The sequence below is a fragment of the Brienomyrus brachyistius genome, chromosome 5 (genome assembly GCF_023856365.1).
Source record: "Brienomyrus brachyistius isolate T26 chromosome 5, BBRACH_0.4, whole genome shotgun sequence".
Lineage (NCBI taxonomy): Eukaryota > Metazoa > Chordata > Actinopteri > Osteoglossiformes > Mormyridae > Brienomyrus > Brienomyrus brachyistius.
In genome coordinates this window covers 32,529,974-32,556,841 of record NC_064537.1, presented here as the reverse complement: position 1 = coordinate 32,556,841, position 26,868 = coordinate 32,529,974, and the positions used below count along the sequence as shown (strand labels likewise).

The window sequence follows — 26,868 nt, the reverse complement described above, 5'->3', positions numbered from 1 at the left end:
CCAAACCTACTCCAGAATAATGTCCTGACCAGCAGTTATATATATATATATATATATATATATATATATATATATATATATATAGGAGACAAATACAAGTCTTTTGTAAATGTGTGGGTTGGTACAATGAAAAAATGTGAGAGGACTTATATAGCCTACGTACTCATTCCTTAGTAAATGTCCAAAGAACTCATCGCCGACTACACTAAAATTTCTTTTAGAAGGTTAATAGTTTTTCTTTTTGAGGACATTTATGCAATAGCTTATATATTTGTAGTATCCTTAAAATAGTAAGCCAGCTAAGTTACCACTACATTTAGTGACATCATCTTTCGTTCAGCTTAATGCATTTTCCAAAGTCTGTGCTACCATAAACAAGTCAGTAATTCAACCTTTTTATTGTTCGCTCAGACACTGCATAAAAGTGAAAATGACAGAATACAGCTTTGCCGTTTCGTTCAGTATATAAATTATCTACTGCATCTGGCCAAATATAGCTTGACCTAGAACATATTTCCTAAAATCATTTTTATCATTTAAGTTATACTTTCATATTACAGTTGTAATTTTTGATAGAAGCAGTACAGTAATTGTATTGCCTTCATGCACATATACCATATCTCTAACAAGATGTTTCTTAACACACAATGATAATATTAAAGACATGGGAAATATACCATGTGCTTTTTGTGCTTATTAATGTTAGGCCTACTCAATGAAAAAGTCCAAAAGTGTGCTGTAATGCGATTGTAATAAATCACATTTTCAAAAAAATCTGTTGAAGTGGGCGCTGGGCTGTCCCAAGCAGCGCCCCCCTCCGGGGCTGGCCGCCGTCTGGCAGCAGTGCTGGATCCGCCTCACATGGACTGAAGTGTCATCGGGACGGAGGAAAGTGTGATCCGTCGGAGGAATTACCATCCCAGACCAGTGAAGGGTACAAAGGGAGCGCAGATTCAGAGGCGCGCAGTCCGGCCGCGGCGTCCCATGGAGGGGGTCCGGTCGCCGCTTTCGCCCGAAGCTTTGGAGGTGAGTCAATCGGCATGCTGGGGCTGCTGGTGCGGGGCGGGGGAACGGGCTACCAGGCGGGGTATCGGCAGGGTTTAGGCGTTTGTTACATGGGTACGGGGTTTAAATATAAAGCCGGAGGGATATATTTACGGATGGAGCCATTTGTTTTTTCTTTTTTCTTTTTATTCTATTGGACCTGAAGCGTTCGCTGGTTCCCGACAGCAGTTTTAGCAATCCAAATTAGCAAGTTAGCTTTTCGTTCACTTTCGTAAAGTAAAGGGGAAAAAAATAAGAAAAAAAGTACTATTACAAATAACGGTGCACTTAATAGACAGTTAACAGTTAATAACATTGCGATGGATGCGGTGCTAATGAGCCCAAGAGAGCGCGAACCGCTTTTAAATCCACCGGGTAACGGCGGAGTTTGACGTCGAAAAGACCGTGAAGGAACCCGCATAAGGAACCCGCATAAAACGGAGGGACAACCGAGACCGAATACAAGACAGCTATATTATTATTATTAATAATAAAATTAATATTACTAATAATAATAAATTAATTAAATGCGGACTCCCCAACTTCTTTGGCTGTATGCCAGTTAACCAGCTAAAACTTTACACTCTGGAAAAAAAGGTTTCAGGCGTACTTTGGATTTAATCAGCATGTTAAACTGTAGAAGTAAAATAACTGCAGTTTTAATGCTGCAGAAATAATTGTGAGCTGCCCGTGTTACCAAGCACGCACTTATAGTATTTCCCATACATCTTGTTGTCCATCCATCCATCCATTTTCCAAACCGCTTATCCTACTGGGTCGCGGGCATCTTGTTGTCATGCAGTATTATTATGACCAAGTCATTTTGCACCACCCTCACCGAATTACACTGAAGTGATCCATAAAAACTTCTCAGACTGGTGTATATAACTGTCTGGTGTGCAGTTCTTATAAGGAGGACGTGCACATGGGTGTGTTTTTTGTGTTTATCTTTCATGTATCGACGGTAAACCCGCGTCAGTACGATACAACTGCAGCTGACACAAAGCAGCTCTCCTCGGCCGATTCCAAGTGGTAAAGCGCTACCGTAATGTTCATTTGCAAGTGGCTTTTTGTGGGTTGTGTTCAGATGTAGCCAGCAGAAGGCAGTAAGTGTTAGTTCTGTCTATCTGGAGGGATGGAAATTGCCCCCTGGGCACAGCATGGAAGCAAGGATTCCATGCGGCTGCAAAGCCTGTACCCAGAGCACCCATTCATGAATGATTTCTGTAGTACATACGCATTTCTACTCAACTCTCATCTGTTCAGTCTGAATTTATATTTCATGCTGTGTTTTATAGGTGTTGAAATACTTACTTCTTGCTTTTATCCTGTCGTTACTGTTGTATGTGTGTGTGAGTGTTCGTGCGTGTGTGTGTGTGGGTTTGCATAGATCACATTTGAGGACCAAATTGTTCCCAAAGTGTAGTAAAACCTGACATTTCCCTACTTTTGGGGACATCTTTTGAGGTCCCCATCTGGATAACCTCAATTTTATAAAAATCTGTGAATGCAATCATAAAAGAAAAAATGCTTTTTTAAAAAATGGTTAGGGCTGGGTAGGGGTTAAGGGTGCCGTGATTGGGATTAGGGTTTTTCTCATAGAAATGAATGGAAGGTCCCCATTTAGATAGGTACGCCATCGTGTATGTGTTTGTGTGTGTGTGTGTGTGTGTGTGTGTCCGCGCGTGTGGTTTCAAAAGTCTTAGGCAGTTTAAGAAAATGATATGTAAATGATCTTCCTGTTGGTGTGAAACTATGGTATTATGCCTGTCAAACCATTTCAAAACCTCTCCTAAAGTAACCCCAGTGAATCAATGGATCGTATACTTTTCTAATTAATTAAAGTATTTAATTAAGTGAGCTGGCGGTGAAATTTAAAGAATACATGGAATGGATGGAGTTAATTTTCATATGCTCTAATGTTAAACTGAGTTTTTGTTCTGAGTGCATGTACACCTACTACCCTGATAAATAGCTTTAAACATTCCCTTTGGCTCCCTAAGACTTTTGCAAAGTACTAATTAATTTCCAGTTATCTGTCACATTTTGCTGCTCCATACTCCTTTTATTTATGTTGACCTTTGCAAAAAATATAAAACTACAGGTCTTTAATATTTTTCTGTGTGTAAGTTTAGTCCCTTATATGTCACCAGTAAAATTCTTTACCCCAGTTTGCTATCTTGTATCCTTTGGGATTGTTTTATATGGGTTTTAATTACCTGGATTCTAAGCTAGATGAGACACAAAATGCATAAAACAGGTATGCTATTTATAGCACTTTTATGTTCCTGTGCTGCACAGTTAAGTTTGACAGTTAAATTATCAATTTAAAATGTGTTGTTAAGAATAGGTTGGATATCATACTTAAGGAAAAAGTCATTTTATTCAGAACTGGTGATTTAAAAGTATGTTTATGATTGATGAATGATGAATGAACATCAGGATCAGTACATGACTAAAACTTTGTTTCTAGTTAATTGATACATTAAGTAAGAGTATATTACTATATTACAGTATTTGTGCCCCTTCCAGTAAAGTGTCACCAGATTTCTGCCATAATATTCTCAATGACAGACTTTCTCTTGGGTCTATAAAACATTGTCTGAAATTTTTGGCTCCTTTATGTTGTCATTGATTGGCAGTTTTTGACTATATCATTAGGGCTGGGTGATATATCGATAAAATATTGTATTGCAATTATTATCATATTGTCATCCGTTTGAATATCATAAGTGTTGTGATATAGTCTAAACACTTTTTTCTTGCATAATTAACTGTTATAATTCACTATTTTTACACAAATTCCATCAAGATATGAGTCTGTCGTTGGTGTAATTTAGCATTATGCCTGTCACAGAACTACCAATTAAACAATTTGGTCATCAGAAAAACTCTGATCTACCTGTTATATTTTACTGTTTTCTATATTTTTCAATTTTAGAATATTGTGATAAATATTATTATTGTGAAAATATCAGAAAATATTGTGATATCATTGTTATTTCATATTGCCCAGCCTTATTCAAACTCCCTCCTTGGAACGAACAGCGAAGCAGTCAGAAGAAGCTGGTAACCAAACGTACTGTCTGCATTTTCTAGTGTTATGCCCTATAATAAAAAAGCTTATTTTCATATGATTTATTCGTTAAAATTAGATTTCAGTTCGTGGTCCATTCAATTAGTCACCTTTTTCATGTTCTGAATTAGACTAAGCTCAATTTTAAGGGAATTTTAAGCAACAATGGAGCATTGAAGCAACAAAATAATGACATGATTTGTACTTAGCTTACGGATGTCCATTTTGGATTTTTTGGTAACCGATAGTCGACACTTATTAATGAACTATTAACCGCTAACAGATAAGAAAAATTTTAATATTTAGAACAGATGCAAGTCCGGCACTGAATACTAAAATAACAATACAAAAAACTCTTTAGGAATTAGAAGTGCTTTATTTTTTTCAAGTGCAAACACTTCATAATTTTGAAAGTTTCTTACTTCATAATGCATTTTTTAAGTTGTCAGTACCTTAATGGTAGCTGAATGGATGGTCAGCATAAACTCTCCAGTGAGACCTATATAATCAGCACAGAGAAATTGGTTAATTTACCACTGAGGGTGTTTATTTGACAGCCGTTTGATGTGTGCTGCATAAATCTCCAGATTCAGGGTGCTGTATGCGTGTGTAGTTTTTTTGTTATACCATTCAGCATTTATCATTGATCTACTTTTTGCTGTATAAGTACTGTGGCCAAACAGTTGTACATAAAATTTTCAATGGCCTACAGAGGCTGGAGTCAGGACAACATTCTGCACAAACCCATTTCAGTACTTTTCAAAGTGATTACAAATTCATTGCAAGTAATTACCTAAATGGAGCCCTCCATCCACAATGAAATGATTCTTCTTTAATTTACTGCGCTCACTCAACAACTGTCTGGACCTGTTTACGGTCAGAAAACTCAGGATCGGGATACTGACAAGACAGTTGGATTGTTCGCAGTACATTTTCGAGTTGTGAAACTGTGTGTTTTGCTAGAGTGGGACAGAGTCTGAGATTGGGAAAAGGAAGTGGGGGTGGACATTTATTGTGTGCTTTGAGTGTGTTACTGACTGTTTCTGTATCCAAAGGGTTCAGAGGTTGCTTTCAAAGAAAAAAAATGTTTCCGTTTTCCAAAAATGTGGAACGTTTGATTGACCATGTAAAATTGTCTTCATAGTTCTTCATAGTCTTGCAGGCATTAAATATAAGCTTTTTATGGTAATCATGCATTAGTGTTCCATTTTAACTTAAATCCATCCATTTTCTGAAACCGCTGAACCCCATTTTAACTCAAATAAACCTGTAAAAAGACTTAGATTTGCTGTTATAATAAACAATAGGTTAATATAGACTCTTTTTTTAATTAGTCCGGGAAAGCCAACTATGAAATCAGCTAAGTTGGATTTATTCAACGGCACTGTTGAATTCTGAAACCTGATAGGTCAGAATAGTGTTGATTAATTTTCTATATCTGCGCATGTAGTGCTAGCCAGGCGAATTGCAGTAGTAAATCGATGCACTGTTAAAATATTTAATTCTAGCATCACTTAAAATTCCAGATGTAGAACACAATTTAATTAAGAGAAACTAAATGGAAATGTGTAATCATTGGTGGGAAAAGTAGTTCTATTAGTAATTGTGTTTTCGGCTTATAAACATGAAAATAATGTCTATGGGTATAAGTGTGCGAGCCAAATGTGTAGTAACCGTGGTATACTGTAAGCGGGTTATTGCACTCCAAACTGTGCATTATATATTTTTAAATGGACTTCATGGAGGGAACTGTACGCCACTGTTAGTGTTTAAAAACATATTATACACAGCTTGTCATGCATTAACCCTTACATAATGCATTTTCCATCTTGATATTCAAAATGATTATTTAAACAATGGAGTTGTGTGTGTATATATACTACTTAGTCTGTCATGTCTAAGTATAAATTTGAAGTACCCCCTCTATGGAATGCATGAATATAATGTCTGGATAATATAAGAGTATGGAAATTAGATGCCTCTCAAGCCTAATATAAACTTCTTTAAAATGTATGTGATATTGGTTTGGACAAACGGTTGTGCTGTGTTTTGAAGATGCTGATATTTGGGATCTAGCATGACTGCAGGGTGTGCTGACCCAGAAGAAGAGGATGTACTGAACCCCCTCAGGGTACTTGGACAGACCCCAGACAATAAACAGTTTCCATCATTAAAGAACATAGGATCCCACCCTGTAGATTTTATTGGCACTTGTACTTAGAGTTTCCACTGTGAGGTCTTTTTCCATTGTGTGAAGAAAAATAACCATACAGGGAACAGCAGATAAACAGATTTTTTTTCAGTTAAAATGAAGTGCTCAGAACTGAGGTATTGCTTTCTGATCTTTTCTCTATACCTGCTTGCACCATAGTGTGCAACTGAGTCTAGCTTCTGTGTCTGTATGTGTATAAGGTCTGCCTTTCAGCATTAACAGACCTCCTACCTCACATAAGGTCTGCCTTTCAGCATTAACAGACCTCCTGCCTCTCATAAGGTCTGCCTTTCTGCATTAACAGACCTCCTGCCTCACTTAAGGTCCACCTTTCAGCATTAAAAGACCTCCTGCCTCACATACGGTCTGCCTTTCAGCATTAACAGACCTCCTGTCTAACATACGGTCTGTCTTTCAGCATTAACAGACCTCTTACCTTACATAAGGTCTGCCTTTCACCATTAACAGACCTCCTGTCTCACATACGGTCTACATTTCAGCATTAACAGACCTCCTGCCTCACATAAGGTCTGCCTTTCAACATTAACAGACCTCCTACCTCACATAAGGTCTGCCTTTCAGCATTAACAGACCTCCTGCTTCACATAAGGTCTGCCTTTCAACATCAACAGACCTCCTACCTCACATAAAGTCTGCCTTTCAGCATTAACAGACCTCCTGCTTCACATAAGGTCTGCCTTTCAACATTAACAGACCTCCTGCCTCACATAAGGTCTGCCTTTCAGCATTAACAGACCTCCTGCTTCACATAAGGTCTGCCTTTCAACATCAACAGACCTCCTACCTCACATAAAGTCTGCCTTTCAGCATTAACAGACCTCCTGCTTCACATAAGGTCTGCCTTTCAACATCAACAGACCTCCTACCTCACATAAAGTCTGCCTTTCAACATCAACAGACCTCCTACCTCACATAAAGTCTGCCTTTCAGCATTAAAAGACCTCCTGCCTCACATACGGTCTGCCTTTCAGCATTAACAGACCTGCCTCACTGCCTTGTCATAGGAGCTTAGACAAGGTGCAAACTAAAGTTAACCTTGGCTTGCAGAAATAATATTCCTGGTTTGTAGACGCCACACTTCATGTCAGTTCGTAGGAATGGCTTGAGAAATCTGCCTATAAATTATTTTACATTAAAAGTCACATAGTCAGCATTATTGGATGAAAATGCATCGTGTACCAGGGTACATCCTGAAAAAAATTATCCAATTCAAAAAGAATATTTTTTCATGCACTTTATACATCTTAAACATAAAATTAAAATGAAGTGACAAAAATATAATCCGGTATTTTTGAAGTGGTGACTTTCACTTGTTTAACAGATCTAACCTATTACAGTTATATATTCTTAAGTGCAGTGATTGAAAGACTGACAGCTTTCATGTTAGAAAGTGGAAGAACTGGATTAATAACCAAGTACAGGACTTTCATGGACGTCTAATGAATAAAGATCCCTTCATAGTGTGCTATGGGAATCTCCCTGGCTGCTTTTGAAGAGCTGCAATGGGAATCCTCTCTCGCGAAAAAAATGAGTTAAGAAACGTCACCTTGGGTGTGCTGTTTTTGTACTGCACAGCTTTGAGTCGTGACTATGTAACCCTTCTGCTGAAAGGAAATGACTCATAGTCCCCAAGAAGTAAACTGAAATCCTTCAGTTTGTGCCATTTTCGCACGTAACTCATAGTTCTTTCTAAGGTGTAGCCATTCTGAAATACAAAACCAGACAAGCCCTCTTCCCACACACTATTCAGGCATATTCTACATAAATGAGCCTATATTATATTCATCCATGAACAGAATAGTCATGCTGGTGGGGGTACACCCTGGAGAGGATGCCAGTCCATGGTAGGGCATACGTACACGTATACAATTTAGGTAATTCCAGTTCACATGATTACTTGTGTTTGAACTGTGGGAGAAAACCTTTGTGATACGGGTACAATATGCAAACTCCTAAAGCACAGAGCAGAGGTGGTACTCAAACCCCGCACCCTGAACAGGCGAGGTCACCTTGGTTTAGATAGATAACGGTGATAAATCTGCAAAACTTTATTCAGTAGTTATTCATCAGTTTAGCAGAAGTCTCTCATAGTTACTTGCATATGCCTAACTTTGCTCTCTGAAGGGTGGCCCTGTGCTCATGCTTTGCTGTCAGTTCCTTTCAGGGAATGAAAATTCCATTCTGAGAAAGTCATTTTCCATATAAGCAGTTATCAGATTGCAGAGTGCTTTTGTGTCAGTGGCATTGGTTGTGACCCTGACAGATCGAGGATGAGGGAAGGCTGAGACGGCTGGGGAAAAAAGAATGGATAGACAGTGATTCACAGCCACTAAGGAGGCGGGAGAGATGTGGCAGGAAGTGTCCAATTCCTTTTAAGTTGTCCAGTCTGAATCAGATTTTTCCCTCCTTTTTCACCAATTCTTGTTGAAATTTATTCTCCTAGCAATTTAACCAGAAAGCTCTTCATAGTGTAGTCAGGACTGCTGAAAAACACTTACCAGTCCAGGTACATATTTATTAGCCCGCAATGTACAATGGAATTTTCATTTATAAAGAGCTTCACATCTTACAAGAATAAATTTCCATGTAAAAAACTTATTTTCAGTATACCTTTTATTAATTTCCATAAACAATTTACTCATTCAGAGTAATCACACGATATTCAAAAATGTCCTGATTCTCGCTCCCTCTAAAGCTTAACTGATTAATGTGGTGATTTATAATACATATTTTATAGTCTGTATATTCAGTGTAGAAATTCAATTCTATTTCAAATCTTTGCTCATATCAAAATGAATGCAATTAAAGTTAACATGATTAAAGAAATAACACATTATATCATGCGTTAACTTTAACAACCCTAGTTTATTTGCACACCTACATTTTTATTTATGAAAGATGTTTTTGATTTGCATTTCTTTTGTAGCATTTGTTAAAAATGTATTTAAATGTAATAAATATGTTATTATTATATAATGTTACTAACTGTTATTTATTGAGTTATTATATTAGCCATTTACACATTATTCATTTTGGCATCACATGTGGAATCTGGCAGGACATTGGCATCGAAGGTTGTCTAGGGTGCTACTAATGCTTTGATTGACCCTGAGTTTCAAAGTAAGGTTGACTTAGAAGGATGTTGAAGATGTCATCACCCCAGAGACCTTTTAGACAGACAGTGGTCTACATGCCTATGCTAAGAAATGAATATGCAGTGTAGTGTGTTTTTTTTTTTTGTAATCTGACATGCCTTTTTTTACTAGCTATAGAGATTGTGTTTAGTTTTTGTGCTCCCCTTTTGTCTAAATTACTTGAGGCGGGCAAGCTTAATTTCCAGCCCTAGCTGAGCACATCTGAACCCCACTACAGGTCAATCTCATCCTCCACAACCCGCTGCCACAGTCTCCATAAAGCCCTAAACACTGACTCAAATTGCCCGTTTACCATCTGGCAAATAATTTTGGACTATGTACACTCACACGCTTCCAGACCATGGAACTTCCCTCCCTAGAGCAGTCACACTCTTCTGTTATAAAACCAGCAAACCTCTAATTTAGCTGTTTTTATATTTATCGTGTTCATACTGAAATCACACTTACCCACTTACTGTTAGTTGCTGCTCATTGCTCGTTTTAGCCCCCTGTAGAAATTCCCTCTGGAATGATCATTACATTTATACTCATATTCTATATTGGGTTAATTATTCTTTTTTGTATTTATTTATTTATTTATTTGTTTGTTTGTTTGTTTATGTATGTATGTATGTATGTATTTATTTATTATACCGCTTCTGGAAAGTAGGGACTCCTGATCTTGTTGTACTAGCATAATGACAAGTAAGACTTTGAACTTGAACCTTGGTCTTACAGTCAGTAGTATCTGGAACTCATTACTCTTTCGTGTTTAAGCCCTTCTTCTCTGCCTCACTCCTGACTTTTCCTCACTTCTTCTCACATAACCAGGCCTACCATCCCCTTCCCACACGCGGTAGCCATGCAGCTGCTGCTCTGTCAGTTTCACTCCTGTTCTGTGTGCTGTTGTCCCAGCTGGCGACATCAAGGCCCTGGCTGCCTCCCGTGCTCAGTGCCAGTTAGAAACTGTATAACTGGCAATGTTGTAAAACATACTGCTTCCGCCACACCAGTAATAAATAGATCGATAACATCCAGGTCCAGTATGAAATCAGTTAGGCCCACTGCACGGTGCCCAACAGCTTGTTTCAGGCAGAGAACGGGTCTTTCTATGACTTCTTTGCTAGATTTTGATACCCTGGATTCTAGAAGGGCTCTCTGTTTACTTGGATGGTATGATGCTTAAACATTCACTCTGTTCTGTGATACTAAAAGTTTCTAGATACATGTGGTATGGATGCTGACAGGCATAGAAGTGAGTTATGTATGTAGGTATGTATGGCTCTTAGATTAATCAGTAATGTATTTTTTACATTTTAATAAAGGACACATGATGTGGCACTGCTGTCTCAAACCACCTGGTACTGATATGGTATCTCTGTGCCAAATGGGTTTCCTCCTGCAGCTCATTGACGTTCAGTTAGGTTGAACAATAGCTGAACAAACATTGCCATAGTATTGCCATTGTATAGCTCAGCGACTCAGTGATGTGCCCTGAAGTTCCTTTGAACAAACTCAACTGGCCAACCAGAGGTATAGATGATATAGAAGCAGCCCAGCATTGTCCATTATAGAAGCTCAGTTGTTTGCAGTCCCACCAGGAAAAGTGGCAGAAACGATCTGAAACTCTATAACTGGTAATGTTGTAGAAATATTGAACAGATTGTCATGTGTGGAACACAAATCGCTAAATCTACTGAAAACATACTGCTACTGCTTTGTCCCAAAAAAAGCATCGCTAAGGTGTTTAATCTGTCCCCAGGTTTTGTTTTTTGTTTCTTATCAGTCTTGTAGAACAACGTATGTTGTGTGGATGTGTCTCACAGGGAACATAGAACAACTAAGTACTGGGGGCCGTCAGGTCAGGTGCTAAGAAAAAGTTTATATTCTTTTAAAAGTGTCTGTTGTTACGGTGAACAAGGGCACGGACCGAGGGAGCAGAGGCAGGACTTGAGGTGTCGGGAAAATACGGGATTTAATCGAAGGAAGGACACAGTCTGGAGACAATTACACCACATAACGTCGATGACCGGACTGGGGAAACATACTCGAACGCGGACTTAAATACATCAGATTAAGTAACAACAACGAGAAACAGCTGGTAACATGAGGATTCCACACGAGGTAGCGAGGGGGCGTGGCACACGGGAGAACCGGACGAGCAGGGGGTGACATCTGTGTCCTTTACACTGTATTTGTGAAATATCTCTTGGGAGTAGTACCCCTACAGTCAGGAGAAGACTATAGACCTTTTCCCCTCTCTAGTGTCATAGTCACGGGCAGAAAACTCCTTTCAGGATGAGGATGGATTGATGGCTCCTCTATCATCACACTGAAGTGAAGGACAGACTTCCCTATATCTACACTGCTTCCCAGTTTCTCCCCAAATATTGCCCTGGCAGTACAGCTCAATCTTTTGGAAGCTCAGTCTGTTTTGCAGTTAAGCTTTTTTTTACAGTTCTGTATTTACAGTATCTGCCGTCTTTAATATATTCAACCCTTGAATAATTTGAAATTAAAAGCAGAGCTAAATGACATGGCAAGGCTATGCTGATGAGTAAAGAGACGTCCTTCTTTCACTCAAGGAACTGCAAGTCCTAACAAGGGCAACAATCGGAAAATATGAATGCAGTATTATCTATTGACAGGAGGATGAAAACAGCAAAGACTGTAACATTTCTCTGGCTGCCAGCTAGATCTTTATAGTATACAATGGGTCGTTAGACACCCTGTGAAGAAGTGGTAGGCATTCTTTTGAAGGGCTACAGTATAATGGAGGTACAGATGTAGCTATAAGAAATGCCCTTGTTTTGTAGTGCGTGGCCAATTAACAACAGGGGTCATGGCCAATGTGACAGCTGCTGTATCTTTTGCGGACTTAATGGCTCCTTGATTCTAATTCTGTCAAAGAGACAAAGTTATAGAAGCTTATGGAGGAGCTTATGGAGGCTTCATCATTCATCATGCAGAAAATTTTACCGTCACATGCAAGATAAAGCATTTAAAAATCGGTATGCAGATGAACCTCAAGAATCACCTGGAAAGAAAATGGGGTGTTGGGTAGGCGGCGGGGAGACCAGGCTTTGTTGTGGTTTAACCCCTTTATGGTAAATGGAATTAAAAAGGCAGAAGCCAGATCTTCATGCCCCCACAGCACAGCATGCGGCTGTCTTTAAGATGTGCAAGCAAGCTGTGTATTTCCTTTCAAGTCCAAAATTAAAATATCTTTTTTGTTTTACTGCCTCGTTTAAGTCGGGTGTTGCTGGGTTACATCAGACATCTGGGCACACAGAAGGTATGTTCATCTGCAGGCATGTAATTCAGCATCTTCCCCTAGACTTCTCTTCAGAATTTCTACGTGTATTGCTGTGTTGGTCTTGGATTTGTATTTAGTATTATTAGCAGTGAGCATTTAAATCCAAATGCTTATTTATGTATTTACTTTTTAATCAGCTATTTAAAGAATTCCCTTTTCATCCTGTTAACTGCAATAAAATTAGTATCTCCTAGTCATCTCAGACCCTACCACACTACCTATTTTCACTACTTGATGTTAGTTTATCTTGACTTGCCTAATGATTGAATCCAGTCAGATAAGAGGAGAGGATTCCTCAGCATGAAAGTCCATGATGGAGTTTTGGGGTGGCGGAGGTCACCAGTATACTAGTATACCATCATAAATAATTATAACAACACTGATGGCTATACGGGTGGTCAGTGTAGAGGCATGTGGTTTGATGCAAATAAAATGTTAACTGTGAAACAGGTGCAAATGATGCCTGGTGCTGGTGGAAATTAACAAGGACTCAGGGTAATTTGCAGTAATGAAAATTGGGGAAAAAGTCATTATCCCATTAATTTTAATATGTTCTTTCCAGCAGAAAAACATTTTTTTCTATTTTGAGTCCAAATTGTGTATAATCAAGTAAGAACAGCGTAACTTTAATATTAATTCATATATAGGGCTCCAGAATCTTGCAGGTTGTTCCTGCTGCTGTTGGATTTGAGATGATGCTTGCAGTACCAGAACTTTTCCCATAAAAGTTTCCAAAGGTCCATACATTCCTGGAGCCAGTCTATGTCCCAAATGGGCAGGGCCTTGCACAGCCCCTCCAGATGGTTCTTATTAGATGTTTTCTGTGCTGAAAACTCAAAACAAAAAGGAACTTTTATTCTGTTACAAGGTAATTTGCGATGATGAATGATAAATTTTAGGTACTTGCATGTATCACTGGTTCCAGTTCTGAAGCACCACAAACATTCAGCAGATGACTAACTCTGTGAATATGTTGCAATACTGGAAAAGACAGGTTAAGGAGTTACAAAATTCAGATTTCTATTAACGCACCCCAATTATCAGTACAGTTGTCTTGTAGTGATACTGTTAAGAATCTAGACTGAATCATCGCTTGGTGCTGTAAACATGTCGTTATGGCTTATATGCAGTTCATGTGCCTTTGTGCTTTGGGGGAGAAGTTCTACTTGTAATGGTCAAAAGCAGAATATTATTTGTCAAAATGGCAGCAGCAAGGCAACCAGTCTTAGCTGCTTTTGATTGTGTATTTGTTAATTCAGCCTGCCGAGGCCAGTGACATCCTGCAGCAGGCTGGATGACTACCACACACAGATGGTTACAGCGGGAGACACAGTGGACAGCTCAGAGAGATGGCACTTGGGGTGATAGGGGTTAGCACCTCAAAGTGCAGATTCTGTGCGGAAGAACCCAAATCAGCTACATTAAACCTCTTTCGGGTCCCTCAATTGAGGGGAAGACGGGCAGTTTATCCAGATGAAAACACTGGAAATGACCCAAGAGAACAGAACATCAACTGCGAGTGCAAAGACCTGTATGAGGTCTGCAAAAGCCCATGTGAACTATGCACAGGAATGAAACCTAGTGAGATGCAGGGGGAGCCAGGCCCGGAGTGACCTCCGCAGTTTATGGAACCTCCAGGGGCTGCTGGCTCAACCCCAAGGTAGAGGAGTCAAGTGGCTTCTGGCTAATGAAGAGAGTGGCTGACAAGGATCTGGAAGGGGTTGTCATAATAATAATAATTGATACTTTATTGTTTCCCATGGGGAAGTCATTTTTACAACTTGCTCTTTGTAGAGTAAGTTGTCTGCAAAGGGCAGCCACCTGTTGGGGTGCCCTGGGAGCTGGGGGTTAAGGGCTTTGCTCAAGGGCCCTCAGACAGGCTGAGGTTGGGTTTGAACCGGCAACCTTCTGATTACAGGCACAGCCCACAGAGCCACACTCTGCCCCCCATAAAGCCGTAACCATGAACCATGAAGTCATAACCATGGCAATGAAAATCAGCAGCTCCAGGTAATAACAATAAGCATCATAAGCAAAAGGGAAGGTAGCCCAGCAATAAATATTTGCAGAGGATGTCCAAATTCCAAGGGAGGAGAACTCAGCCAATAACAAGCAGTTCAGGGTCATCCCCTTCTTCAGTGTGGAAGGCCAGGTGATTTTAGCATTCTTTCCAAATGCCTGAACTCCTCCTACATTGACACTTGAATGCAGAGGGTATCCCAAGAGTGTCAAGGTGTATTGAGCACACACAGATTTGCCCATTTGATCAGAGAAGTGGAGAGGAGACCACACTGTTTTGCAGCTGGATCTTGTAATGCCTATGGTTCTGTATCTAGCAAGCTGATGAACACTGAACCGGCAACATGTCCCAGGCAAGATCTGGAATCTAATTTTGGACTCTTACACCAGCTTAATATGAGATTCATCCCTTGAAGAATATCAGCATGGCATCAGTTGGAGAAGGGGATCATCACTCGTTACACCATTTCATTCATCTTGCTCACCTTAGCTGGAGATATGCTGGTCATGTCAGCAGAAGTGGATTTCAGAGACCTAACTGACTAAGCATGGGGTCTGGCTGCCCCCCATCAAAGCATTTATGGATTGATCTGACAGTGACAACATTATCATGCCTGGATTGCAGATGGGTTCCTCAAGGGATTAAAGAGCTCATTAACTCAACTTGTGTGTCCTTTAAGACAGCAAAATCCAGCTTCCTGGTTTTGAAGAGGGGGAACACAACAGACAAGTTTTCTTTCTTCATCGGAGGGTGTCCTGATTCCAGGAGTCATACAGGAACCAATCTAGAGCCAGAGCAAGTTCTTTGATGATGCCCTGAAGGACACGGCAGCATCCCAGGTGATCAGCTGGAAATTGGAGTCATGGCAACTATAGGAGAAGTTATGGCTGCCTGAGAAATGGGATCTACCAGCATGGTATCATCCCACAAATCCACTGCCTCTTCATGAAATTCCACACACTGCTGTCAAAGGCTTTGAAAGGAATATCAGTCACTTCCTTAGTAGGTGGCTGAGCCTACTACAAAATCGAAGCAGCATTGCTTTGCATGGGAACAACAAGCAATGCCTCCCATTCAGCAGTCTGCACGAGGTATTTATGGTTATCTCTGTAGGAGAGGTCATACTGTACAGAGACCCAGTACACAATAAAGTCTTAGAAGCCTTAGAAATGAGGACTGGGAGGAAGTGGAGGGCGCAGGATGCAGTGGACCGGGTGAGTGTGGTACAGTCTTTCCACTGCATAATTCCCTGACCAACTAAAGAGCACATTCAGTATCTGACTTGTACAACTGCTCTGTTCTCGGAAGTGTTAACTGCAGGGGATCTTTTCTGCCAGTTGCCTTCAGACTGTATGACAGATGTATGAATCATCTAGCATTTATCTTAATAATTGTGCCAGTGGGGGTGGCATGGTGGTGCAGCGGTTAGTGGTGTTGCCTCACAGCTCTGGGATCTGGGTTCAAGTCTCTGCTTGGGTTCTGTTTGTGGAGTTTGCATCTTCTCCCCGTGGGGTTTCCTCCAGGTGCTTTGGTTTCCCCCCACAGTCCAAAAACATACTGAAGCTGACTGAGTCGCCAAATTGGCCATAGGTGTGCTTGGATGAGTGAATAGTGTGTGAGTGTGCTCTGTAATGGGCTGGTGCCCCATTCTGGGTTGTCCCCCACCTTGCCTGTAGGCTATGGATCCCACTGTTACCCTGAATAGGACAAGTGGTTACAGAAGATGGATGGATGGAATAGTTGTGAAGATGAATTGCTCTCAAAGTTCATTTTAAAGTAATCTTACTATGAAATACTTTCACGGCCTCTGCTCATGTGAAAGCCATCGGTGCAGTGGCTCAGAGTGACTTGCAGGTGCGTGGACAGTGTTAGTGATTGTTACTACTGAAGTCAACTAACTTTATAAGACTTCAGGTGAATCTCAAATGGCAGTTTCCAGCTGACATGATTTAGAGGGGACTGTGTGTTGGCCTGGTTTGTTTTCGGTTGGTACTATATGACTATCAGAAAGAAACAGAAGGGGCGATGGGTCAGTGTGGTTGTGTATGTGTTTGACTTGTTAGACTTTTATTAAATACATGTTCTGTACAAATTCTGGATAAATTTGGACCTCTAGTCTAGCAGATTGTTCTTTATTAGGAGTGGAAAAACGTGCGCATGCTGCCTTCGGAGCTTGCCAGCACTGAACCTAAGGCAATAGCCTGGAGCCCGTGTGCTCAAATTTACTGGTGGAAGGGATGAAAAGAGCTGCATTACGGAACTGCGAAGAGGTACCTGTGCAAATCTCCTGCCGGTGGGAGAAACCCTTCAAAAATCTACAGGTGCCCTATGTAGTGGGGAGCAGGTGCAAGGATAGGAGGGCAAGAGTCTGGCCCGTGTCAGCTTGTGCACAGAAGGTTGTTTGATCTAAGCATCGTTTGTGTACACAGGAAGTGTGCCAGTGACTGGAGCAAGATAACTAAGACTGCAGAAGGCCCTCTTTGTCCTCAGGGAGGTGAGTGGAAGAGGCGCAGAATGCTGAAAACTTACTGCCCTTGTGCTCTGATTAACAGCAGGAGGGTTTCTCTGTGGACCTGTTGTGTTTTTTTTTCTATGTACCAGTACAGCAAAACGCATTAGTAAAAATATTTAGTCAGGAGCAGAGGTGGAGATTTCAGGTCCAGAAAGTACAAATCCAGACCAGGATTTTGTTTCAACCAACAAGTTGAGCATAAAGAGTCACAAGTCACAGAGTTTAGTCACTGGATTTTAGTCACAAGTCACTGGATTTAAACTTTCTGGACCTGAAATCTTCACCTCTGGTCAGGAGTGTGTTTAGTGCTGGTCCACCTAATGTGTATTTGTTATCTGGAGGTTAGGATGACTGTTCTTTCTTTTACAGCTGTATATTTTACTTCTCAGGGCACTTTCTGAGTCTTAGGCTGGCAGCTTTGTTACTCCTTGTATTCAGCATGCACTGTGTTTTGGAGCCGATAGGTTATATATAGCAGCCCGTGCGGAAACTCGAGCCTGTTGCTTTTTGTAGGCAGACGTCTCTGTGCTGTTTATGCTGCTTCTTGTCAGTGAAGCTCAGACTGAGGTCGATACTGACCCATGGGGCTTCATCCTGACATACAAGGAGCATGTGTGTGTGTGTGTGTGCTCATGTTCAAGGGAATGAGGGAACACAGGAGCTCTCCACATAGTGTAGCTGATATGAGAGAACAACGTTTTAATAACTTCTCTGTTGTGTTATTACATTCACAGCTGGAGTATGATGTGCTTAACTACTCATGTAGTTAGGCTAAATCATTCTATATTTTTGACAATATTGGACAAAATAAATGTATGTAGGATGCTAAGATATTCCTTTAGAGTCTTAGCAATTTGTTGGTTAGATACTTTTGTTGCATGTTAAGATGAATTTTTGCTTTTAATTCCAGGCTTCCCATAGTGTTTGCCATTAGCTACAAACCATAAGGCTATATTAAAACCTGACTACATCCCCATTCACATTGAGAATTTTGGATCAGCAAAGAAATGATGCAGTATCTGCAGTGATGGTCAAGGTCATAATGTCCTGGTCAGAAGACTGCCTCTGGAATGGCGCGCTGGAGAAAGTCACCCACTCCATACTGCCTACTTCTCTGGGAATCAGGTCCCTGTCAGCTTGCTTCCTCTCTGTGCTTTATGTGAACATTCAGGTCCAGAGGGCGCTGGGTCACAACAGGACCTAAGTTAACTGTACACTAAGGTGGCTGTCACCACTACACTTACCATTTGCGGTTATTTGAGCCTAGGACCATCCCCTTTTGCCCTCTCCCTGAATGGGCTGGTTCCCCTTGGTGACCCAGTAGAACAGGCCTGCAGCATGGCCAGAGGTGCTGCTTCTGCCACCGTCCCCATTTTCATCACTCTGTCACGGCCTGCTTATTGAGTCCCCGGTTGCTCCCATTTTTGGGCATGGTTCACAGCAGTTCTATTCTGCTGGACATTCAATGCGTTCCTTCTCATCTGCCTTCTGATAGTGATTAATTCTTCTCCGTCTGCGTGAGACGTTTCCGCTAACTGAATGTTGGCACAGCTGCAAAATGTGACATAGCTGCCTATCAGGAAATAGGGGGGGCAGGTACGCCATGCATTGTGTTGGCCCAGCGTTGGTGCCAGCCTGCGCCCCTTGTTCCTGGGATTGGGATTGGGATTGTCCCTTGTTCCCCCTATTGACCCCGGTTTGGATTAAGCGGTTACACCAGGGGTAGGGAACCTGATCCATGGAGAGCCGGTGTGGGTGCGGGTTTTTGGGGTGACCTCTCAATCAGCCAATAACAGTGGATTCCAAGGACTGGAGTTGAGAATCGCTGCTTTATTATTGGCTGACTGAGAGGCCATCCCAAAAACCCGCAACCACACCGGCTCTCCATGGATCAGGTTCCCTACCCCTGGGTTACACTAATGGATGGATGGATGGATGGATGGATGGAGTTACAGGTAGCTATGGCTGCTGATAGCAACCATCTAAGCCCAGCCAAGGTGGAAGCAGTAGGCAGCATGGTGCTTGAGATTCATCAAAACCTAATATGACCCACTTTCGAAACTGACAGTAGTGGGAGTATTTTCTACATGTGGGAGAAAAACGATGGATACAGGGAATCCACAACTGGCAAAGTCGTCTTGTTGGCATTCCCTTATTTTAAAGTCAGAACAACTTTGACTTATGTCTCTTTAAGCCTATAAGAAAATTATTCATTTCTGAACCACCAGCTGCAAACTAGGTGTGACCTTTCCTTAAATGTCTGTGTTAATGTTACAGAATGGGGGTGAATCATACGTTAATGTAGTCTGATGCAGGGGGAAAATATTTGAAATGAATCGACTGGGCAGAAAAGGTATTTTTGTCCTAAAAGTTAGAGGTCTTTGGTGTCTTTTTGTATTATAACCACACAATCATACCCTAGAATCAGCAGGCATAATTTAGAATGACTTCAGAAGTACGGGAGTAACATACTGCATCACAGATGGAATAGATTTGGGTCTGTAAACACTGACAGCTTGTGATTGCAGTCTTTGTCCGGATGAGGAGCGCAGTGCAGTCGAGGACATATGCACAAATGATCATTTCAAATTATTTTAAATGTGGACTTTTTGTGAATAGAATAGTGATACTTTACTAATTCATGTGGGGAAAGTGTTTTTTTTTTCTATTTTCCGATCTCATCTTACTTCCCATGCGGCACACAGACACATACAAGTGACAGCAAGTAGTCAGTGCTACTTTATCTTTTTGAATTCCCAAAAAATGAGTAGCATAATAGTAACATTCCTGACTTATGTGTATACAGCACTCGCAGAAAGTCTTAGGCCGCTTGCTTTTAATTCTGTAAAAATGTTGCAATTCATTTGTTTCATGACGGAAGTCCTTTGACAAGCAGTGTTTAACATATTTGCACATATCTTCAGCAGAAACATTTTTTACTCTCATTCAGTTCTGCTTTTCTGTTAATGCAATTGTAGCTATTGGCCCCCAAAGGGACACTAAACACAAATGTTTGGTGTTTTATGTTATTGCGAAGGTGCTACTAATTAAAAAGCACCCAGTGAAACTGCTTGTTAATTAACATTTCTTTATCTCAGAACAGCTCTTTTAAGAGTAGAATTTGGGTTTCTTGGGGTTCGATTTATTATTGAATAACTAAATAAATGTTTTACTTAAAACTACTGGTTGTTTGTAATGTGACAAATTAAGCAATGATGTCTGTTATAAAACCAATAAAATTGTAGTATTTTTACTGAATTAATGAAGTATCCCACGACTCTCCTAGCACTGTGAGTACAGGCATGTGTAGCTGTGCTTTTCGGCTGCTCGTCCAGGATGCCTAAGTTACACCTCGTGGCAGTTCTCTCTCCCATAACATATATATATTATCTAATAATTGCTTATTTCCATTTGGAAACTTGCCAGTGCCCATGGCCTTTAGCACTACGCTACCTGCTGTCCAAACATGCCCCTGAATCCTAATACCAAAGAGACTGTGTTTTGTTCTGCCGCTGGATAAATATAGCTTTACATGGCTACTATATTGTATTAAAAAGCAGTATCCCAACGTGTCTGCACCTACTGATACGATTAAAGCTTTTCAGTTTGGAGAACTTGAAGAGGTTCATGTTATCTTACCTTTGTATTTTTAGAATGTTCTGCTTGTTTTGTGGGTATTTTTTCAGTTCCCACAAGGCGAAGCTCAGTTTTATAAAAATCTGACTGCAATCAAACAACTAAAAATGTCAAAAGACTTGTATTTTGTTGGGTTACTTATGGTTAAGGTTAGGGCTTAAGGTTGTCATTGGAATTCGATTTTTCATATAGAAATGAATGGACGGTCCACACAAAGATATTAATAAAATGAATATGTGGACTGTGTGTGTATGTGTCGGGGTTACGCTCTGTTAGTCCTGTTTCTCAGTTTAGTGTATCACTATAGACATGCTCTCCTAAATAATGGACATTATTGAAGTATGTGTACAAACACTTAGAAGAGAATTTCTCTGACATCTGCTTTGCCCATCACCATCCTATACATTCCTGATAGATCAGGTGTCGGCTACAGCAGTATCCCTCCTCCACCTTTTCTCCAACTGCTGGCCCATTTTAACGTTCTTCCTCTAAAGGGGGAACACTCACTCCTCTCCAGTATTCATCAGTACTGACACTGCCAGCTTCAAAGGCTGAGCCCTGACCTTATAAGGGCACAGCAATCAATTCCGTGCATATTTAAAGGAAAAGCATCTGTACAGTAGTGCTGCATCTCGTTAAAGGCGGGGTTTGATGTATAAGTGCGGCGGGCAGAGATCCAGACTTCTAGCCAGCAATAGCTCAGTTTTAATTGCCCGATGGAGGGACAATGTTTGGATCAAGTGGGCAATAATTAGAAGTTGCTGTCATCTCCATAAAAGCTGCTTGGCTGTGTAAGACGAGTTATAAGCAGACACGCATGGACATGGGGCACTGGTAGAAACACAGGCTGACTTTGTCAGAGTCAAGGAAGCACAAGGCCAAACTCTGCCAGTCCACACTGTTCTCCTGGGTGTCCTGGATGTCTCCTCCTCAAGCTGTCATGTTCCATTACACTCCGTTCCTTTGTCACTTTCACAGCATTTCACATTCATTTCAATTCCTCTTCCTGATAACTGGCTAAAGTAGAAAAGGTATTCCGTTATTTCTGGCAAAACTTTTTACATTGTATTCCACAAAAGTCAAACTCCCCCTGCGTCATCCAGCAGGTAGGCCTGGATTTGTGCTTCAGAAGCCTATGGAAGCTGAGTATCTGCTCCAACTGATCCATCATTTAGGCTTAACTGTTTCTTACAGTCACTTGCTCTCTTTCTGCCTGGGCCAGTGCTGCTGGTGCTGTTTCTATTAGCGCTGTTCTAATCATCGGGCTGATCTAATGCCGGCCACCAACCATGACTGCTGTGATGTTCTTCAACCACCAACAGATTTACTTGTTCATGTTGGGTCACAGCATGCATCTGCCTTTGCCTGTCTTGTTGTGTTGTGTCTCTTACTACCCTGAATGTGTTCTGCATTATGTTTTGGCAGGACGCCCCTGTTGATTTTGCAGTTAGCCGTTGTCTAAGCTGGGTGGTTATGTTCTGTTTCTATTTTATTTATTTAAAAGCCTGTGTTGCTTCTGGCATTTGAATCGCTCATACTTTCTACAGTTCACAAAGGCAGTGTAATATTTCAGCATTATTGCATACAGATGTAGGAAGATCACATTTTTAGTCTGCTTTGTAATGCTTTGTAGCAGAAATATGGATTCTTCACCTGCATGAAAGTTACAGAAACATATCTCTCAAAACAAGTTCACTTTAGGTGCACCATTATAATTCTGGATAGGGCCCCCTTTGCTCTCAGGAAAGCCTGACTTCTTTGTAACATGGACTGAAAATGGTGCTGGAAGGACAGATTCTGATCTGTGTTGATTGTATCGCATAATTGCAGATTTGTCAGTCGCATATTCATGCTTCTAACCTCTTCCACTAACCCCTTCCATTACCCTAAGTTTCTTTGCTGGATTCAGATCCGGTGACTGGGGAGGTCATTGAAGCCCACAGAACTAATTGTGAGATTCATGGAACCAGTTAGAGTTTACTTGTGTTGGTAGTGAAGCTATGTGTAAATGCTGAAAGAATATGCATGTGTGAATTAGGTTTATATTATATTGTGAGGACCAAATGTTCCCCACAATGTTATAAAACCTGTGATTTTGATCTGTCAATGCAGTCAAAAAACTAAAAACGCCAAAAGCCACAAAAATATAATTACAAACTTCTGTCTATGTGTATATTATTATTATTATGCCCCTGCAGTAATCAGGTGTATATAAACCAAAAGATCCAGAGGGAGGTCAAACAGCTGGGATGGTGCTTTTTCAGTCATATGGTGAAACATGCCCAGTCCACCTGCAGTGTGTGATAATTATAGGACCTAGAACCTAGAGCTGGGCCGTATGACCAAAAATTTATATCACGGTATTTAAGTTATATCGGTTTCACTGTATACGATGGTATTTTTTTGTGGTAAGCGTTTACCACATTTTACAGGATTTTACAGGACACGTTTTTGTTATACATTTTTGCATTGTTCCCACATTAACTATATTATTTTAATTTAGCCATTGCGCCTATCCGCTGCCTTAATGATAACATACGGCTAATGTGTTTGTTGGCTAACTGCTTATAGATAAAAAGCTAATGTTAAGGTGTGCACTGGCCAAGTTAACGATTTTGATAAGTGTTTAATACTTTAAAAGTGTCACCCCTTAAACAGTTTCTGGCTGTGACACTTTCCGAACATTGTGTAGGCGATTTAAATCGATATTGCGGTATAAGAAAAATTAATGTAACAATAATAAAAAACGTTTTTCAGTATGAACCGGTACACCGCCCAGCACTAGACCAATGGTATAATCACTCCTAGCATTTGACCTGGCACCCATTCCAATCATGCGCACAGAGTCCTAACCCGCAGCTAAATACATGGCTAAATACGATACTAGACAAAAGTGTTGACACATCTACTGAAAATTATTTGCACACCTCGAGGTTATGTAGTAAGCGTTACCTTTGGAAAAGGTAAGCAATGGAGTACTGCGACATGACCTGGCCCCCACAACCCCCTGACCTAAACCCTTTAGACCTTGTTTGGGATGAGTAGGATTGATGAGTAAGAGCAGCTAACTTGTGCCCAGAACTTGTGGAAACTCCTTCAGGATTGTTGGAGAAGCATTCCAGGTGGCTACATCTGGAAGCTGGCTGAAAGTATGTCAAGTCTCTCTCATCAAAGCAAAAATGGGCAATTTTGAAGAGTCTAAAACTTGAGCAAACTTTGAGATTTCGAGCACATTACAATATTTTATATGTAACACTTCATTACTCTCAGAACTTTTACTATAAGGTGAATAACAGCTGAAATTGAGACTGATGCATTAAAGTCAGGTGTGTCCAGACTTTTAATTGGTATTCAACGTGCTTCTTGTACATAGATTTTTACTGGAAAGTAAGGCAGTAGTGTCGTACATGTCCAGTGTGACTTTTTTAAGCGGCACAGTCCTAGCCTTGTTGCTGATGCTCTTTCCTGTCCCCCACAGAGTGAATGAGTGGTGCAACGTATCTACCGTTGGCTTGTCAACACCATGAGCTGGAGCTTCCTCACCCGACTGCTGGAGGAGATTCATAACCACTCCACCTTTGTGGGGAAGCTGTGGCTGACAGTGCTCATCATCTTCCGAATCGTGCTGACCGCCGTGGGCGGGGAGTCCATCTATTATGATGAGCAGAGTAAGTTTGTGTGCAACTCAGACCAACCAGGCTGTGAAAATGTCTGCTACGACTCCTTCGCGCCCCTGTCGCACGTGCGCTTCTGGATCTTCCAAATCATATTGGTGTCCTCGCCTTCGCTCATGTACCTCAGCTATGCCATCAACAAGATCGCCCGTTTGGAGGCAGGGAAGGAAGAGGGCATCTCTGGGCGACACAAGGCGCAGAGGATGTTCTTCAGCAACCGGAAGCAGCACCGAGGTTTGGAGGAGGCGGAGGACGACCAGGAGGAGGACCCCATGATCTACGAGGTCCCCGAGATGAGTGGCCCCAACGAGCCCGTAACCAAAGGAAAAGCTAAGGTCCAGCATGATGGGAGGAGACGCATCAAAGCGGATGGTCTTATGCGCATCTATGTGCTACAGCTACTCACTCGCACGCTGCTGGAGGTGGGCTTTTTGGTGGGTCAGTACGTCCTCTACGGCTTCTCCGTCTCCCCCCTATATGAGTGCACTAGAAACCCCTGCCCTCACACGGTGGACTGCTTCGTGTCAAGGCCCACTGAGAAGACGATCTTCCTGCTCATCATGTACGGGGTCACCGTGTTCTGCCTGCTGCTAAACGTGTGGGAGATGCTGCACCTGGGAGTGGGCACCATCTACGACGTCTTCCACAGCCGCCACGCCCCACACGAGGAGGGCGAGTACCGGCTGGGCAGCAGACCCAGCATCTCCGTGGGCAAGGCAGGAGTTGAGGAGACCTATGGGAGCTACCCCTTCTCGTGGAACGCTCCCTCAGCCCCACCAGGCTTCAATATTGTGGTGAAGCCTGAGCAGATCAAGTTTACAGACCTGAGCAACGGCAAGACGGTGTGCAAACAGAACAGGGCTAATATTGCTCAGGAGGAGCAGCAGCAGTTCGGAGGCAGTGAGGACAACCTCCTCGCTGCCGACATGCGCGGAGCCCTTCAGAAGGACATACAGCAGGCCCAGGACAGGCTGGATGCTGCTATCCAAGCCTACGGCCAGCAGTGCCACAATGACAGCAACCACAGCAATGTGAGCCAGTTGCACCATGACCACAAACATCGCTCGGGAGCCAAGAATGGCAACAACAAGGACAACTCGCGCGGGGGCAGCAGCAGTAACAGCAGCAAGTCAATGGAGGGGAAGCCCTCTGTGTGGATCTGACAGGTGACCCAAACCTGCCCAGCTCCACCTAAGTTATTCTCCGTAATCCTCGTACTGTTACATATTGTCAGTTATGTATTTGTGTCTCTGTCTCGGGGTACTTTGGAAAAGATCAACACTAAATACTTGAATCCAGCAGCAGAGCATATGTTTTGCATCAGCTTTGAATTCCAGTTCCAAGAAACTGGCAAATCAGTTGAAAAGGGAAATGAAATTATAAAAAAAAAAAAGGAAAAAGTTTTTCCTTGGATTAACGGGAAAATCAACAGCAAAAATATTACTGTACCACTTTTGTCAACCTAGCTACCCAAAGACAGCACACAGCAGATAGAGGACAGACTGGTGTAACTGCCGTTCTTAATTGCCATGTATTGGCAGCCAAAATATGTGGCAGTTGATTCCCTGCTCAGTCATACTAAAAGGAGCTTGTTAGACTGTGAAACTATGTCAAGCTGTAGAGTCTAGTTACATATCAAACACACCCCATCTCCACTATGGTAGCCAGGCTGCTGTGAATGGGCCTGATCTGTGGATGTGGTCAAAACCCGACACCCCACTGACACTCCCACCGTGACCACCATCTGCTATTTCTAATTAAGGGTATTTACAGGGTTATATCAGGTGCCATAAAAAGTAGCTGTTTTTGTGAATTAAAAGCAGTTGGGTTATGTTAATGTGCTGAAATTTGATGTAATATTGTGCCTGATGAAGGAGACCGGCTTAGGCCTGGTTTCACTGCTCTGTACCACCATCACTGTGGAGGAAAAGTAGAACTCAGTTCAATGCCTTAAAATCGTACTTGGTGGAAGCAGCCATTGCAGAGTGTGGATGCGCACGGTGATGGTGGGAGACGGTGCTGATGCCTGCGTACTGAGGTGTGATGCACCGGTCACGTCCAGGTTCCCCCCCAGGTCAGCGGTGGCTTCCAGTCTGGTGTCCGCCAGCCAGCACTTTTCACAACCGTTCTATCCACTGTGCGAATGGGGCTGGAGAGGGGGGGTGCAGTAACTGATGTAGCTGACACTTAGTGACATTAAATTAATACGCTGCGATTTCTTAG

The 26,868-nt window shown here is 41.7% G+C and overlaps 2 protein-coding genes across 4 annotated transcripts in view; one reads left to right on the top strand and one right to left on the bottom strand.

Annotated features, from left to right (window-relative positions):
- ubald1a (UBA-like domain containing 1a) overlaps nt 1–26,868 on the bottom strand; it is a 400,799-nt gene that overhangs the window by 315,578 nt on the left and 58,353 nt on the right. The window lies entirely within an intron of this gene.
- Nucleotides 645–26,868, top strand: LOC125742788 (gap junction gamma-1 protein-like). 3 transcript variants are annotated; one of them, XM_049015140.1, is made up of 3 exons: nt 645–1,026; nt 17,253–17,317; nt 24,450–26,868. In XM_049015140.1, exon 3 carries the CDS (start codon nt 24,495–24,497, stop codon nt 25,806–25,808), a length of 1,314 nt encoding a protein of 437 aa, XP_048871097.1. In that variant the 5' UTR covers nt 645–1,026; nt 17,253–17,317; nt 24,450–24,494; the 3' UTR covers nt 25,809–26,868. The 3 variants fall into 3 exon arrangements, with proteins under 3 accessions (XP_048871097.1, XP_048871096.1, XP_048871098.1); XM_049015139.1 differs by lacking the exon at nt 17,253–17,317 and having other exon boundaries at nt 650–1,026; XM_049015141.1 differs by lacking the exons at nt 645–1,026; nt 17,253–17,317 and adding an exon at nt 2,058–2,076.